Here is a 15840-nt window from a genome sequence, read left to right as displayed (position 1 = left end):
AATAAAAAAATCTCATCTATATCTCCATTTCCACCTTAGATGACAGAACAAAGAAAAAATAAGCAGAGGCTGGGCTTTCTTGGATCAAACACACCCCATGTGAATCATCACATGCCACCACACTGATACCATGGGGAGAAGACGTGACTAGCCTTTCGCCAGTATTCCTGCTTGATTGCAGAGTCAAAAGCTGAGATCCAGAGGAGTGAACAGTGCCTATTGTTACAAAGTTAAAAACAACCAAGTGCCAAGACGTTAAGTGGTTTAGCTCTGAGAACAATTTGTAACTGTTTTTCATGGGTGAAAGGGACCACAACCCAGAATGCAAGAAATACAAGGGAGCAGTTCTGTATTCATTCTACTGGCTAAGTTCTGCTGGGTTTACACTCTCTGCAACTCAATTGGCTTCAGTGGGGACTGTATAAATTGCAAGTCAGGGCAGTATTTGGCTGTGTTCTTAAAGTGATTTTAAGATTTCTTCCCAGAGTAATGGAAATAACCAAGGCGTGGGGGAGAAGAAATAGTTTAATACCACAAATGCAACAGCCTTCTGCAGAATCAATAGAAGTTTTTTGTTTTATTCACCAAATAGCAACAATTGTTATATTTGCTTGCATTTACTTTTTTTTTTTTTTAAATATTACCATAAATACATCAGTAGGAGCAGCTATAACATCACTGCAAGTTAATTTCTGTTAAAGGCAAAAAAAACCAAAAACCCTACACTCAAAAGACTAAAAAAAGTGGCAAAGAAACATTAGTGCTTTTTAATTTTAACTGTCGCCATGCAATTTTTTATTTATGACATGGAGCACAATGGATATACAGCTGTCAGAACTTGGAATTAATGCACAGAACACTGACAACATAACTGGAAATGATTTTTCTCCCAGAGTCAGATGTTCTCTATTCATGTAACTTCAAGTGGAGATTTCACATATTATGATGTTAAATCATGTTTTAAATTCAAGCTCTAAAAAGCATTTAGGGAGAAAATGTATTTTAAAATTTGTACTGAGATACTTTTTTGGTAAAAAGTTTTAAGAACAACTATCTAGAAGTAATTGTAATGGTGTCATTACCTTCCATAAACACACTGTCGACACTGTTTGACGTAAATGAATAAGGGCCATATCCTGCTGTCTTTACTCAGTCCTAGTTTCAGTGGGAATATTATCTGGATTAATGGTCTGTTCCTGCTTGCCCTTCATGCATGGAATTCCCATTGACTTCAGTGGAAGATGACCTTGTTGGACTGGGCTCTTAAGTCAGGACTGTAGTGTCCAAGCATAAGTTTGCACTTTTCAGCTATATTATTCTAACTATTTGAAGAGAAAGGGTTTGTTAAACCTCAAGAGATTTTTAGCCTCAGGAGTAGGTTTTCAAGTCACAAATGGGAGTGTGTCCCCCCAGTTCATATTGATTTTCAAAGGAATTTAGGTACCTAACTGCCCTTTGTGCCTTTGAAAAGCCTCCCTTTTAGTTTAAGAGCAGGGTATTTAGCAGGTATCAATAAGGGATTTAAAGAGGTATTCATTAGAGCTGCTTGGGAAACCATTTCCCCCTCCCCAGGAACAATTTTTATAGTGGGGGTGCTGAAAGTCATTGAACCAAACTGTAAACCCTGTATATAATGGAAACCTTCTAGTTCCAGTGCCTATTCCCTTGCCCATGAAAAATTTCAGAAAAGGAAAATTCAACAAAAATGAATTTGTCAAAAGACTTAAGGTTTTCAGTCACTGAATAGCCAAAAAAGTTAATCATTTCCAATAAATCTGGTTTTTAAAGCAGAAATAGTTTTTTTTCCCCCCAGATCTTGTTAAAAAGCCTTCTTTTGTCAAAACCAGTTTGATAATTTTTACTAGCTCCAATATTTATTCCAAAAATGGGTAATGTTACGATTGTGTTTGAATAAAAGCAAATCAGGTGAGACCTGGCAGGACTGAAACAACAACAAAAAAATGGGACTTTTCTCTCCTCTAATTAACTCCCACCCCACGCACACACCTCTTTATGGCTGTTCCTGGAAGCCATATCTTTCACATGGGATAAAGGGAGAGTTGAGGCAGGGCCTGATTTACAAAAAGGGAGCTCTGTATATGTCTTCAGCACTTTGACACTGTAAGGGTCCTTATATGTGCTTAATTCTGAGAGGCACTAAAACACTTTCAAGATCAAGTTGTGTATTTCCCTATCAGAAATGCACATCCCAACTTTGGGCCTAGCCTGTGTACAGTAGCACCTGTGTGTGTGTTACACACAGTGTGTTCCATTGGGAGCCAGGATCTACATGAATGACCAGGATCTATGGGGGTGAAGTTTAGTTTCTCCATTGATCCTCAGACTCTGCAGTTAGGAGTTTGCACCTTATGATCTGTCCACAAGGTGCACCTCAGCCTGAGAGGACAGTGCAATATAAATTCCATGAGGGGAGCCTCTTTTCCCGGCTGGGAATTTTTAAACTTGGAAAAGTATAACTTGTGCCTCATTAATTAAACTGATGAACCCTATCTTTATTTTGTACAATCAACATGCTAGAGGCCTTGACTTGCTTGAAACCAAGATAAAATGTACCAGGGTCATTTGTGGTTTACACCACTGGATTGAATTTGTAGGAAGGCCTGATTTACACTAGAAAATTAGGTCAGTTTAACTACTTCAGCCAGAGGTGTGAAAAATCCACACCCTTGAGCAACATTGTCAAGCCAACCTAAGTCCCAGTGTAGACAGTCTTCCGTTGACCAAGCTACCACCTTTCAGAGCAGTAAATCCTCCTGTCAGCGAAGGTAACATCTACACTGAAGCACTGCAGTGGTGCCGCTGTATCATTTGAAGTGTAGCCATACCCTGAAAGTTTATATCACTTCAGCTACATCAGTGACAGAAAGTGAAATTGAGATAAAGGCCAGATTTTCCTCCTCTCACTTTCCCTTAAGTCAGTGGAGTTATAATTGTAAGTTAGAGAATCCAGCCCTATCATTTTTAATTCACTTTAGATTTGACAAACTGTATAAAGTAGCCAACTCCATTTCAATACCAATTCCCTCTTACACTGCTGATGAGTGTAAGTAGCATTTATTGGAACTAAAATATATTTATGATGGTTATCTGTGGTGGGGGAGGAATGGGATAAGACTGGAAGTAGCTGGCATTTGTTTACAGTTAGAAAACCAACCAAATGACTGCACAAGAAGGGAAGTTTTTGCTGTATGAGCTGGAAAACTTGAGAACAGACTTATTTGTGCACTAAGTTCCTGACTACAATTCCAAGCTGCAAACACTTTCTCTACCCTCCATCCCCAGTAACATTCCCCTTCCTCACAAGAACTCATCTATTACAGCATTGCTGTTTAGCTGAGAGCTAAAACTTCAAGTTGTAATAGACACCAGCTGATGTTTGCCACAGAGCCTTTCTGATATTTATTGCTTCGGATACAGACCTCCTTAATCAATAAAAGTAGAAAATGCTACTTGCACAGATTATAAATATCTTTCACTTGTGTTTGACATGCTTGCTGAATCTGCTGGAAGGTCAGGTCCTAGTCCTGCAGTCCTTACTCACATGAGGTATCCTTACACGGGCAAGTAGTCCCATTAACTTCAACAGGGGACACTTACATGATTAACAGTTGCAGGACCGGGCTCCAAGCCTTTTCTAAAATAATCCCCATTGATGGGTTCATGGAAGATAACGGGAGGAGGGGAGGAATCACTTTTATACACATTTGTATGTATATCTTTGTTTAATGAAGCTGAGATGTCCTATTCCTATGCAAGTATAACACGTACATATTTATACAGAATGATTGAAAATATAAACATCTATGAACCTTCAGTGCCTTAGAAGGAATAACTAAACTATTTGACAATTAGAATCTACATAAGTATGTCTATTGCTGCTGACTAAGTTTTTATTAAAAGTTGTCATTTTATACATGTTTGTTTCTGTATATTCCATTGCAGAGCCGTGTTGCTGCTGAATTAAAATCTTCTAAGAAGAGCTAGGATGTTTGCTTTGCATGATGACTGGGCCGTTACAATAAATGTTCTGTATGTAAAAATGTTTCTTTCACGTCACAGATTCAGTGGCGTCAACCTAATTCCTCAGGGATAAGTCCCAAACCCAGCAAAGCAATTAAATGTGTACTTAAATACATACGTCTTCCCATTAGAGCCAAAGGGCCAGATTTCCAAAGGGATTTAGGTCCTAAAGTTGCAGATAGGCATCTAACTCCCATAATGCTTAGCCTACTTAGGTGATTTTGAAAGTTCCAATAGACACTTTTCAGCCTCTTTAGGCACCTACGTACGTTTGCAATTCCAGCCCAATGTGATTACATGCTCAACTTTAAGCACATCTTAAAAGGCTCTGCTGGATCAAGACCCATCCCCACACACATACAAAAAGTCACATTTGACATAGATTAGCACCTTTGTTGGGAATCTCACCACAGGCCAGGGATTGAATGGAGCATGAAACAGACATTCATCTCTAGCAGTGGTTCTTTCAAAAGCATAAGGCACATTAGCTCAGCAGAAGGGAAAAGCTTTCACTGCCATGTCTGTAAGATACTTGTCTTGTGGATACAGGGCTTAAACCCTTCAAGGACTTGAGCACCGTCACAACACTTACTGAGGTCAATAGGAATTGAAGATTCTCAGCACCTCACAGGATCAGGTGTATAAAACAAATCACCAGGGTTGTCAATCTGATACCTTTCATAAGCACTGAAAAACAACTGAAGTTTTTAGAAGATATATTGCATTTCCATCAGTTCCAGTCTGAAATTCCTAGTTATTCTTACAAAGATTCATGGTCAGACAGCTCTTGTTTTTGCCCTAGACTTCTATTGTGGAGATTCATCCATCAAATAAGAGCACATGAGTTGGTTTAAAGGTCCCTTCAGAGTAATAATTGGTGGAAATAATCTAATGTGCTCTACCTAAAGGATGGACACACACACAGGCGAGTTTGAGATGCTTTATGCACAAGTGCTTGAAGAAACATATTGAAAAAGTAGTAGGTTGTTCCTCCCCCTCCCCATCAAAGAAAGTAGACCAGAAAAACAGCCAAAGAAGTTGCCTTTGTGAGCTGGAGGAACTGGAGTAAAATGGAAACTGTGGTCAAGTGTTGAGAGATGATGTATTGAGTGTGGTGAGGGAACTGCCAGTTTTGCTTCACTTAGTTTTAGAAAAGTCACTCTCAGAAAAGTGACAATAGAATATGATGGTCTCTGAATAATTTTAAAAGTATCCTGTAGAATTCTTTACCAGTGTTGAACTCTATTATAGTCTAAAGGGTGGTTTAAAAATTCTATAGAAAGGATATTGTGTTTTTAGAGGGCTTTTTCATAAGTGAAGTCCTAAAAGTAACTGCGTTGCCCCAATTTAAGGCTGTAATCTTCTAGGCCAAGATTTAAAAAAAAAAAAATTAGGAGCCTAATTTTAGGCTAAGCCCATACAGGAGCCATTAGGTGCTCAAGGCTTCTAGAAAAAAATTAAGCAGATGATATAAATTTAGGAGATTATCTTTAGGTTTTTATTTCTGAGAAATGTCGACCCTTAAAAAGATCTCCATTTTGTTCACGATCTGCAACTCTGGGCAGATTAGTTCCTCACCTTCAGTTACACTGACTTCTTTAGTGCATTTGCTCAGGTGTAGTTTAAGGAAGAGTTAGGCTCCTTGTCTTCTACAGCTATTGTTGCTTTGACAAAGGATGGGACATCATCTTTGGAACAGCATGTCTGTCATCTAGAGACCGCAATCCATTTTATTTTTAAATAAAGGAAACAGTAGACCTAAAAATCTAACCTTTTTTTCCTTTCTCCCAGAATGCCCATAAGAACAACTGACCATATGATTCCTATTTCATAGGGTCATAGACTGAGCATTCTGTATATTTCCTCCATGAAATCTACTGAAATAGGAATGAGCAACTAAATTCAAGCTCAAGGAATTTTACATTAGAAGTGTACTGCTATCATCACTTCATACTCACATATTCTATCTGTATGCCATAATTCTCTAGCTTCAAGCAGAAAGTTACAAGGCACAAGACAAATTGCCTTTATAACTTTGCAATTTCAAAGTTTGTCAGTTGCTACAAACAGCCAACTATTACCTTTCTCTTTACACAGAAGAATACTCTATTACCTTTCTCATTTAAGGTTGGGAAAGCAACCTCTCAGAATGTATAGAACACAACACAGATTATTTGCCCTGGATTTCTCAGTCAGGAACGGCAGAATCAAAGTAGAACACTCACCACCTTGCTTAGAAGAACATAATAATGGCCATACTGGGTCAGATCCTGTCTTCCAACAGTGGCCAGTGCCAGATGCTTCAGAGGGAATGAACAGAACAGTGCAATTATTGAGTGACCTGTCCCGTCATCCAGTCCCAGTTTCTGGTAGTCAGAGACTTAGGGACACCCAAAGCAAGAGGTTACATCCCTGACCATCTTGGTTAATAGCCATTGATGGACATACCTGATTCTTTATTGAACCTAGTTATACTTTTGGCCTTTGCAACATCCCACACAAGTTCCACAGAGTGATTGAAATGAATCAGTTTAAAACATAAGGAAGTACTATTTTGCACAATCAGTTGACCCCTGGTTCTTGTTATGTGAAGCGGCAAATAACATTTCCTTATTCACTTTCTCCACATCATTTATCTTTTCTAAACTAACCAGTCCCAGTCTTTTTAATCCCTCCTCATATAGAAACTGTACCGTACGCCTGGTCATTTTTGTTGCCCTTTTCTGTGCTTTTTCCAATTCCCATAGATCTTTTTTTTTTTAGATGAAGTGACCAGAACTGCACACAGTATTCAACATGTGGGTGTCCCATGGATTTATGATATTTCCTGTGCTATCTATCCCTTTCTTAATGGTTCCCAACATTCTTTTAGCTTTTTTGACAGGTGCTGCACATCGAGCTATCCATGATAACGCCAAGATCTCTTTCTTGAGTGCCAACAGCTAATTATATTATATTTTTCAATGTGCATTACTTTGAATTTCATCTGCCCTTTTTTTTTTTTTTTAATTTTGCCTGACCCTCACTTTTGTGTGACCCCTTCGTAACTCTACACAGTCAACTTTGGACTTAACTATCTTGAATAATTTTGTTAGTCTGCAAACTTTCCCATCTCACTTCTTTACCTGCTTTTCCAGCTCTTTTATCAACATGCTGAACAGCACAGTACAGATCCTTGGGGGACCCTGCTATTTACCTCTCTCCACAGTGAAAACTGACCATTTATTCTTACCCTTTGTTTCCTATCTGTTAACCAGTTCATGACCCATAAGAGGGCCTTCCCTCTTATCCCATGACTGCTTACTTTGCTTAAGAGCCTTTGGTGTGGGACCTTGTAAAAGCCTTTGTGAAAATCCATGTACACTATCAACTGGATCACTCTGTGATACTCTCGAAAGAATTGTAGCAATAAGTTTGTGAAAGGCAAGATGCTAATATCTGGTATAGTATTTCTTTCCTCTTCCTGCTGTTGTACAGACCAGAGTGGAATCTTTTTAGGACATATATAATACAGATTTAAAGTCTGATAGGAGAGCAAACAATCTCTCAAGGAAAATGTTTACTAAATCTGTATATGAATACATAACTATTTATAACCCTTGATACAACTGTCTCTTAGAATTATCGTCAGTCTTCACAACACTTTAGAGGATACTTCCTTCCTGCAGGTTTTGTACTTGTTACCATCATAGTTCAAATGCAAAAATAAAATTATGTGCATGTACATAAATTCCTCCTGGAGAAGAACCCCAAGAGAGTGTTTTACCCTTTGCAGGCTCTGTGGAAGGGTTTCCAAGCCTTCTGTAAGGCATGTAAGGCCCCTCAGATTCTGGGAAACACATGATAGTCCCACAGCTTCCTTCAAACATCCCCTGAATCCTTGCAATGACAGTCTGTAATTTGCACAGCCCACAGCAAGTTCTAGTCTGTTGCTGCAGTTGAAAGAAAGAGAGAGCCTGCACTCTAAATTCAAGAAAGTAGCAGAGTCCTAGGATCACAGTCCATCCAACAGACCCTCCAAGTCCTTGTGCTGTGCAATACACAGGTGCTGACTTTTAGTTTAGTCCGTGGGTGACCTACCCTGCCCCTCCGAGGCCCCGCCCCAGTCTTCCCGGGGGCTAGCAGTTAGAATGTGGGGGCTGGGAACCCGGACACCTGGATACTTGCCTGGCTCTGGGAGGGGTGTGGGGCCTAATGGTTAGAGTGGGGAGGGCATGGGGAAAGGCTGGGAGTCTAGATGCCTAGGTTCTTTCCTTTCTCTCCAGGCTCTGGGAGACAAGTGAAGACTAGTGGTTAGACTGGAGGGGCTGGGAGCCAGGATGCCTGGGTTCTTGCCTGGCTCCAGGAGGAAAGTGGTACCTCATGGTTAGAGCAGGAGCCACCAGGTCAACCCGGGGGGGGGGGGAAGGGTCTGGGCCTAGGCCAGGGCTTGGGCTTCCTACCACCCTTCCCCAGTGAGGCTTCCCCTCCACCTTCTGCCATGGGTCTCTGGGCTTAGTTCCCACCCACCCGTGGGTCCAGGCCGGCTGCTCACCCTAGCAGTGGGGCTTATTGCCATAACTGATTCTTTCAAGTCTGGCTCCAACTCTTGATCATCAACTCCTCCCTCTCTCCTTGGTTCCATTCTCAGAAAGCAACTCGGAGTGTGTCCTGCCGGCAGGTTACTTCCATAACCCGGTAAACAAAGTGGCTTCAAACAGCTAATGAGCACATCTAGTGCCTAACACACCCAATTTCTGTATTATTCCAATCTGTCTTGCAATCACCCTGCCCAGATCCAGCAAGTCCCCAAAATAAAGGCAAAAGTTTTGTATCTTCCCCCACTGTTTTTTCACTTGACATCACTAAATGCTGCAATGCAAGCACATGGATTACATTTGCACCCTAAAATGTCTCTTTAAAATTATAAAACATGTCAATTAATGCAATACATAATAAACTGGAATTTCTTAAGTGCTACATGCAGCAAGTTATAGCACAGTACAGACAATTTTCAGACTTGACTTGATTTTTAAATCTCAGTAAGGTCTGTTAAACAAGTACATTTTGAAGAAACTCAAACTGGAAAAAAAACCAGACTGACAAACCTAGGTCTTCACCCTGCAATTGGAGCTGGGGGGTAAACTTCTGTGCTTATACAAAGCACTATTGGAATCTTGTTGATTTTGTTTGCAAATGAGGGGGAGCAGGGGAGGAGTTTCATTCAGGTGGATCCCAATTGCAGAATTGGGACCCAAGTTACCAGTCAATAATTTTTTCCTTCTGGCCCCCAAACTCCATAGTGTTATGTATTAGCTCCCAATAACACTCAAAACTAAGGTTCCTAAGTCCCTTTGTGACTCCACCTCCAACTGCCACTTTAGGCACCTATATGAGGCCTCATTGGCGGGGGGTGGGGGGGGGGAGGTGAGGGAGTTGTGAATCCTACCCAGCAGCCATGAAACCCTGTAGGCACCTAAACTCACTCGGTACTTGAGTTCCATAGGTGCCTATGTGTCTAACTCTGAGCATGTGCACTGCTGCCTCCCTCTAGATATCTGGACACCTTAGCCCCAGAACAATGCACAAGCTGGGAGAAGATAGATAGGCATTCCTCCGCCTAACTCACCTGCAGGCCCGATCCAGTAGGCATTTTCCGAGGCCACTTACCAGATCAAGCCATGCATGAGTGCTCACACAAGACAATCTAGGGGTGGGAGGAAGATAATCTCCCCCCATTACTTGTAGCCCTGTGGTTTGGTTACTCACCTTGGATGTGGAAGAACCCCCAGTACAAGGCGCCCCTCCAGAGTCACTGGGCCAGAAAGACAGCATGAGAATGATTCTGTAGTCTGGTGGTTACTGCACTCAGCCAGGAGGTAGTTGACCCAGGGTTGAGTTCACCTGTTCCAGGGACACAATGTAGCCACAGTGGAACAGTTTCAACAGGAGAGGGTGAGGGAGCCCCACATCAGTCACTATCCCATAGTCTAGTGATCAGGATACTCATCTGAAAGGTGGCAGACCCCTGTTTATATTACTTCTTTCGTCAGGGCGAGGGTGTGATTTGAACTGAGGGGTCTTCCACATCCCAGATGAGTACCCTGTCCATAGAGAAGAGGGACTGAGGGAGGTTATCTGTCCTGCCCCCTGCAAAAAAAAGCCACCTAACTCCATGGGCAGGTTTGCAGCTGAGAATCCCAAGCAGAAGAGGTGTTCCCCTGCAGCACAGATTTAGGCACATATTTCCATGAAAGGAGCGGGGTTTAGGACAACATCCCTCCCCTTGACATCTCACATGGGCTAGCTTAAGCAGGGAGCCACCTGGCCTGCTAGCTTTCATGAACCAAAGTCACCTAGCTCTGTCCATTCCTTTGCCAAGATGCCAAACTCTGGCTTTGTGAATCTTGATGATTTTCTAGGGACCTGAGAGTTAAGCTAGCCAATGCTCAGCATCACCATGCCTAAGTTCCTCTGTGAATCTAGCCCCGAGCGTAAAACTGTGGTCTCAGTCATAACTTTGCATAATTTATTTAAATAGCTATACACTGAATGCTCCAAAGAAGGGGATTCTGAAATTCTAGTCAATTACAAAATGTATAAAGATATATTACTAAGTGCTATAGCATCAAGTAGCCTTAATTTTGTTAATTGGAGCAAAGTTACAATGACCTACAGCTACACTGAGAGTTCAGGACGCTGAACCCAGAGGAACTCTGAAATGATCTTGAGGAAGCAGTATCAATCCTAAGCAGAGCTCAAGCCACAACCTTTGGTTCGTGGTTTGCATTTTCATATTTGAAGATATTGGGATTTGGGTTTTGGTTCAGGCCCATTCCTCACCCTGATAGAGCTATTTGTTTAGTCAGTCAACATGCCCTAAGAAGGACAACACTTAAATCTGGCCTCAAATTTGACTTCTAAACTTTTACTCACAATTTGTTAGAGGTCCAATTTCTTGGTGTCTCTAAAAGATATAAGCAAATCAGATTTGGGTGTACCTGAACTGCACAAATGATTGCAGTTTGTATGCACAAATCTAGTGCTTGTATGCACATTCTAAAATATTCATATGCACAATGGAAGGCACAGATTTAGAGGCTGTGATTATGAAAGAGGGCAGTCTTTGGGAATCCAGGTTCTGACACCCCCACAGGTCATACACTTTCTGCCTGGGGGGAGGTCAGGCCTAGGCAGATGGAAGGGAAGCATGAATCACCAGATTAGGGTTCTATTCCTGGAACTGTGTGACTTTAGGCAAATCATTTCATCTCTCTGTGCCTCAGGGCACTCAGCTGTGAAATGGGATTGGAGAAGAGGCACCATTGCCTCCCAAGCACAGCCTTGTGGTGAAATGTATCTCTGCAGTGGCCTACCTTACCCCCTCAATGAAGTCTTTTTAACAGTCCAGTCAAGGAGAACAAACACTCTACAGCAGCATCTCTCCCTTAGAAAAGCCTCCTGGAAAGGAGCACTTCTAGTGTGCAACCATTTAAAAAAAACTCTTACCTCGGAGCCCAAATAAAATGTAAAAGTCCCAACAAGAGTCTCTGGATTCCAGCATCGTCTCCGCCTGCTGCAATGTCTCAACCTTCTTGCTGCCTGGAGAGCTCTATAGCCTTTCCTGTGTGTGCTCAGGGCCCCTGAGGCCTCCCCGGCCCAGACAGTTCTGTAATCCTCTCTCTCTCTCTCTCTGCCTTAGGGACACAGCTTCTGTCTAGTTCAGGCTTGCTGGGAGTTCCCCTTCCTCCAGAGCTTCCTTTCTCCTCAGCAGGCTGCTGAGTTTAAGGCTTTGGTTGGGTCCCTGTTAGCCTCCAGTCCCTAGCTCTTCTCTCTACCTGGACCCAGGCCAATTCTTGCTGCAGCTTATCAACTGATCAATATTTTTCTTCCATAAAGATGCTTACCTCCTGCAATTCTTGTTGGTACTTTTTAAAGCTGCTCCCACAGGCTTTGGGGCTGGTGAAGAGCTTCCTCTCCGCCCCCGCCCCCTTACTGTTCTTACTCAAGCTTCCAGCCCTCTTGATTTCTTACCTCCTCAGCCTCCCTGTCCTGTTGCATTTTCTACTGCATGAGGGGTGAAAACTGCAGTCGCTCCACAGAATTATTGGCCAGGGCAGATCATTAACCACCCCAGCACACAGCTGAGCTCTCCAACCCTGGAACCCCTGCTCAATTTCTGCCCTGGGGTAGATGTGGCTCTTGCATGGATACATGAAACAGAAGAGGTTACCAGAAGATGCTGGGACAAGGGTAAACAAAGTAGACCAACTTCCAGGACAAGGGTACACCCACAACCTGACTTCATAAGTTCCTTGACCATCGTTTCTCCCAATCTAACTGGTTCCACATATATCTGAACCCCCATAACCTTCTGAGTGGACTCCCAGCCCTTTGTCCAGCTGTAGTGATAACCTAGATAATCATGCTCCAGGACCAGATACCCTTGTCTAATATGCTCAGGCTGGCCACTCCTAAAACACACCTCTGGGCTCCCATGGCCAGCCCCACAAGTGCTGCCACTACATTATAGGACTACCCAGGCCCACATCAGCTCTTGTGTATCCCCCCAGTTTCTGGTCTTTCCCCCTTGAGAGCTTCCCTGGGCCACCCTCTGTTGGGCCTCCTTAAGTTAGGCTGCTTGTCCCCCCTCAGCCTCCAAGAAGGCATCGGCCCATTCAACAGCTTTCTCTATGGAGTCTGGCTGCAAGTGCCTTACCCAGCTTTGGGTTCCCATGGGTAGAATCTTTAGGAACTACTCCAGGACAAATTGGGCCTGGATACTATCTATCAAGCTGGCCTCAGGGCACAGCCATTGAACTACAAGATTCTGTCATGTCTGAGAGCCCCTCACAGAAACCATTTCACACAAAAATCAGAATCTATACGCTTCTAGAATCAGTCCCAAACGGCCCAGGGTGACCACTTTCATCACTAGTGAGGAGCTCACCTGTTCGTTGCTTACTGCTTGGTAAGTGTCTGGAGCCTCACCTATCAGAAATGGTGCTATGCAGGCCATCCAGGGCAATTCTTCCCATTCCACAGCACTTGCCACTCTCGTATGGTCCCAGTTTTGCCAGGCCCAGGACGAGCTGGTCCAAGGTCCCATTTTCAAGAGTGTTGGCTTGGCCCAACTGCTCGTCACCACCCTTGTTGTTGCAAATGGGCCTCTTGCCACCTTGGTAAGCAGCAAGTTGTGCCTCCTAACGTTTCTGCAGGATCTTCATCAACTGCTTGATGAGATACTTGGTCTGGGGCTGCTGTTCTTGTTGCCACTGTATTGTCTACTGCTGCCCTGTTACTAACAGGAGGATCCCCTCAATTTTCATCTTAGCCACCCAAATGGGGCCTGGGTCAATCACGATTACGAATTCAACTTTCTTTTCATGGGGCAGCAAAGGTCCATTTTGCTCCCTCCTAGTACCAGGGGCTGATCAAGTTGCTCACATTCTCCACCATGTGACACGGCAGTGCTTCTCCCCAGCTTCCAATCATACACTGCCACACCCAGTCTCCTTTAAGTAAGTTTGTTGCCCATACATAAGCAAACAGACCAAAAAAAGACAGTCTCTCAGCTCACCCTGCCCTCGGTTTTCACAGCCTCCCTTCCCAGGGGTGTCCGGTGATCCTGCTTCTTGCAGCCTCGCAATCCCAGCCAGCTTCCTTCTCAGCCAGTCTTTATTCAGCCAGCTCTGTTACTGGAACAGCTGCTCTAGGGCAACCGTCCTGGGCATCTGGCCCCTCGCTCCAGGGACCTGCCACATGTGTTAGCTCCACTCCTCTGTGGTCCCAGGCACAGCCTGACCCAGTAACTCCCTTTCTTCCTGTCCTCTGACAGGCTTCTATAGCCCCAACTGCAGCACCATTCCCTTTGATTGGCTTCACTGGCCACTACTGCTCTGACACAGGGGAGCTGGACCATCTCTGCTTGCAGGGGCTAGCTACCCTGTGACAGGGACAATAGTGCTTCTTACCAGGGGTGTAGATTGATGAATATTTGTAAAGGTCTTTGAGATCCTTAGATGCAAGGTGCTATAGAAGTACAAAATATGAATAAGAATGTGGACATACTGCAAGAAGGGGAAGAAGAAACTGACAGTGGGATTCTTATTTTAAGGGCAAGGCCCATCTTTCCCCCTAGAGCTCAGGAAGTTGGAAGATGGTGAGATTAGGAACTCACATAGTGGTTTGGTGGTGGAGCTGATTACATTTTGATGTTTGTGATACTGTTGGGGTGGTGTCATCGATAGTTGATTGACTCTTTATGGATGTCTTTCTAGAAAATAGGCTCTCTATCAACCAGAAGCTATGGCTTGATGCAGAAGTTATTAGGTGAAACTCTATGGCCTGTGTTATGCAGTGGGTCAGACTCGATGGTTATAATGCTCTCAAAATCCATTAACTGTATTTTTAAGAGTTTGTCCAGAGGGCCTCATTTGGGATGTGTACTCTTATGCAGTTATAGCCAATCCAACTAAGGAAAACTACAAACGGAGATGGAAATTTACTGAGTACAAACTGTCTTGCAAAATTGTCTGTGGTTCCTGGCTCTGGATGGGTTGGAATTACAACAAGACTAGCCTCTCATGTTAATATGATACTTCTGCTTCCGGGCTTAGCTGAAAGCAGGAGGGAGAGGAATGCACAAGAATGGAAAAAGAAAAAATAAAGCAAAACCTAACCAAACTTACTTTAAACCTGAAAAATTAGATTCAATAGGTAACATTATGATCATCTAGTCTGACCTGTATATCAACAACCAAAGAACCTCACCTGGTAATTTCTGCATTGAGCCCATATCTTCAGAAAGATATCCAAGTAATGAGGCATCTACCACAACCCTAGGTTAATTCAGGTTTGGGTCAAACAAAATTCCAGTCCAGGTGCTGTACCTATTTAAACATCATGGTGCCAGACCACCATGTGTCAGAAGGAGATCCCCTTTGCTCTGCATATTTTTGGCTCACTGACAGCTCCCTTTCAACTAACAGTTCAGAACCAGAGTCTCTCAATTCAACAGATTATCTGGCAGAGCTCCTGTGTTCTTTCCAATGAGTTTGCTTTTAGAGACTTAACTCCAAGTTATATAAATTTTGATGGGGAGGAATAAAATGTCTTTCATATTTTTAACAAACATTAATGGAACTTACAATAATATGGCCTATATAATCAGATACTGCAGTAGTTTGGCTCATAAGGATATAGATACGTAGACATATCCTAATGGTTAGAGCAGGACACAAGTTTTATTCCCTACTCTACTATTGACTGCCTGACATTGTGACAGTCACTTCACTGCCCCCATCTAGGAAACAGGGAAAATTACATTGACCACCTTTGTCACTGCACGGCGATTCTCAGATGATAAGTTTTGTTATTGCATGACTGGACTGGACTATATAGGATGGTGCCGCAATGGAAAAACAAGGACTAGTCTACTTATCTAGAACGTTAAGCAGCTGCCAAATAGTTCCCAGCTCTTACCCGGAGAGTCTTTTCCTTGAATAAAGATATTATGATATTTAAGGAGGCAGAGATTTGTTGTTCTCTCTAATGGGATGTGCTAAACCAGAGCATCCCAGCTATAAAGACAGTGGCAATTGTGTTGTAGCTGGCAACAAAGCTATAAATAAGGTCCAGAGTCTCCTCTCAGATACACAGGCACAGCTGCCATTGAAGCCAGTGATAGATGAAAATCAGTTCCCCTGATTTTGGGATAATTTCTCCCTTCAGATAAATATATTCAAGATATAGCTTCATACCACAAACTTGGTTGTGGGGGAAGTAAGAATCCTGGAAGATAATTAGATTCTCTAGTTC

The 15840-nt window shown here is 42.9% G+C and overlaps 1 protein-coding gene and 1 long non-coding RNA gene across 3 annotated transcripts in view; one reads left to right on the top strand and one right to left on the bottom strand.

Annotated features, from left to right (window-relative positions):
- ITPR2 (inositol 1,4,5-trisphosphate receptor type 2) overlaps window positions 1–3932 on the top strand; it is a 328286-nt gene extending 324354 nt beyond the window's left edge. For both annotated transcript variants that reach the window (XM_067559269.1, XM_067559270.1), the window contains exon 57: window positions 40–3932. In XM_067559269.1, the coding sequence (XP_067415370.1) occupies window positions 40–126 (87 nt within the window). In that variant the 3' untranslated portion in view covers window positions 127–3932. The remainder of the gene's footprint in view (window positions 1–39) is intronic.
- LOC137160627 (uncharacterized) overlaps window positions 1–15840 on the bottom strand; it is a 51812-nt gene that overhangs the window by 21401 nt on the left and 14571 nt on the right. The gene's annotated exons all lie outside the window — the stretch shown is intronic.

The sequence above is a fragment of the Emydura macquarii genome, unplaced genomic scaffold, assembly GCF_026122565.2.
Source record: "Emydura macquarii macquarii isolate MOO-44397 ecotype Brisbane River unplaced genomic scaffold, CSIRO-AGI_Emac_v2 contig_2205, whole genome shotgun sequence".
NCBI lineage: Eukaryota > Metazoa > Chordata > Testudines > Chelidae > Emydura > Emydura macquarii.
This window is presented reverse-complemented; position numbering and strand designations above follow the sequence as displayed.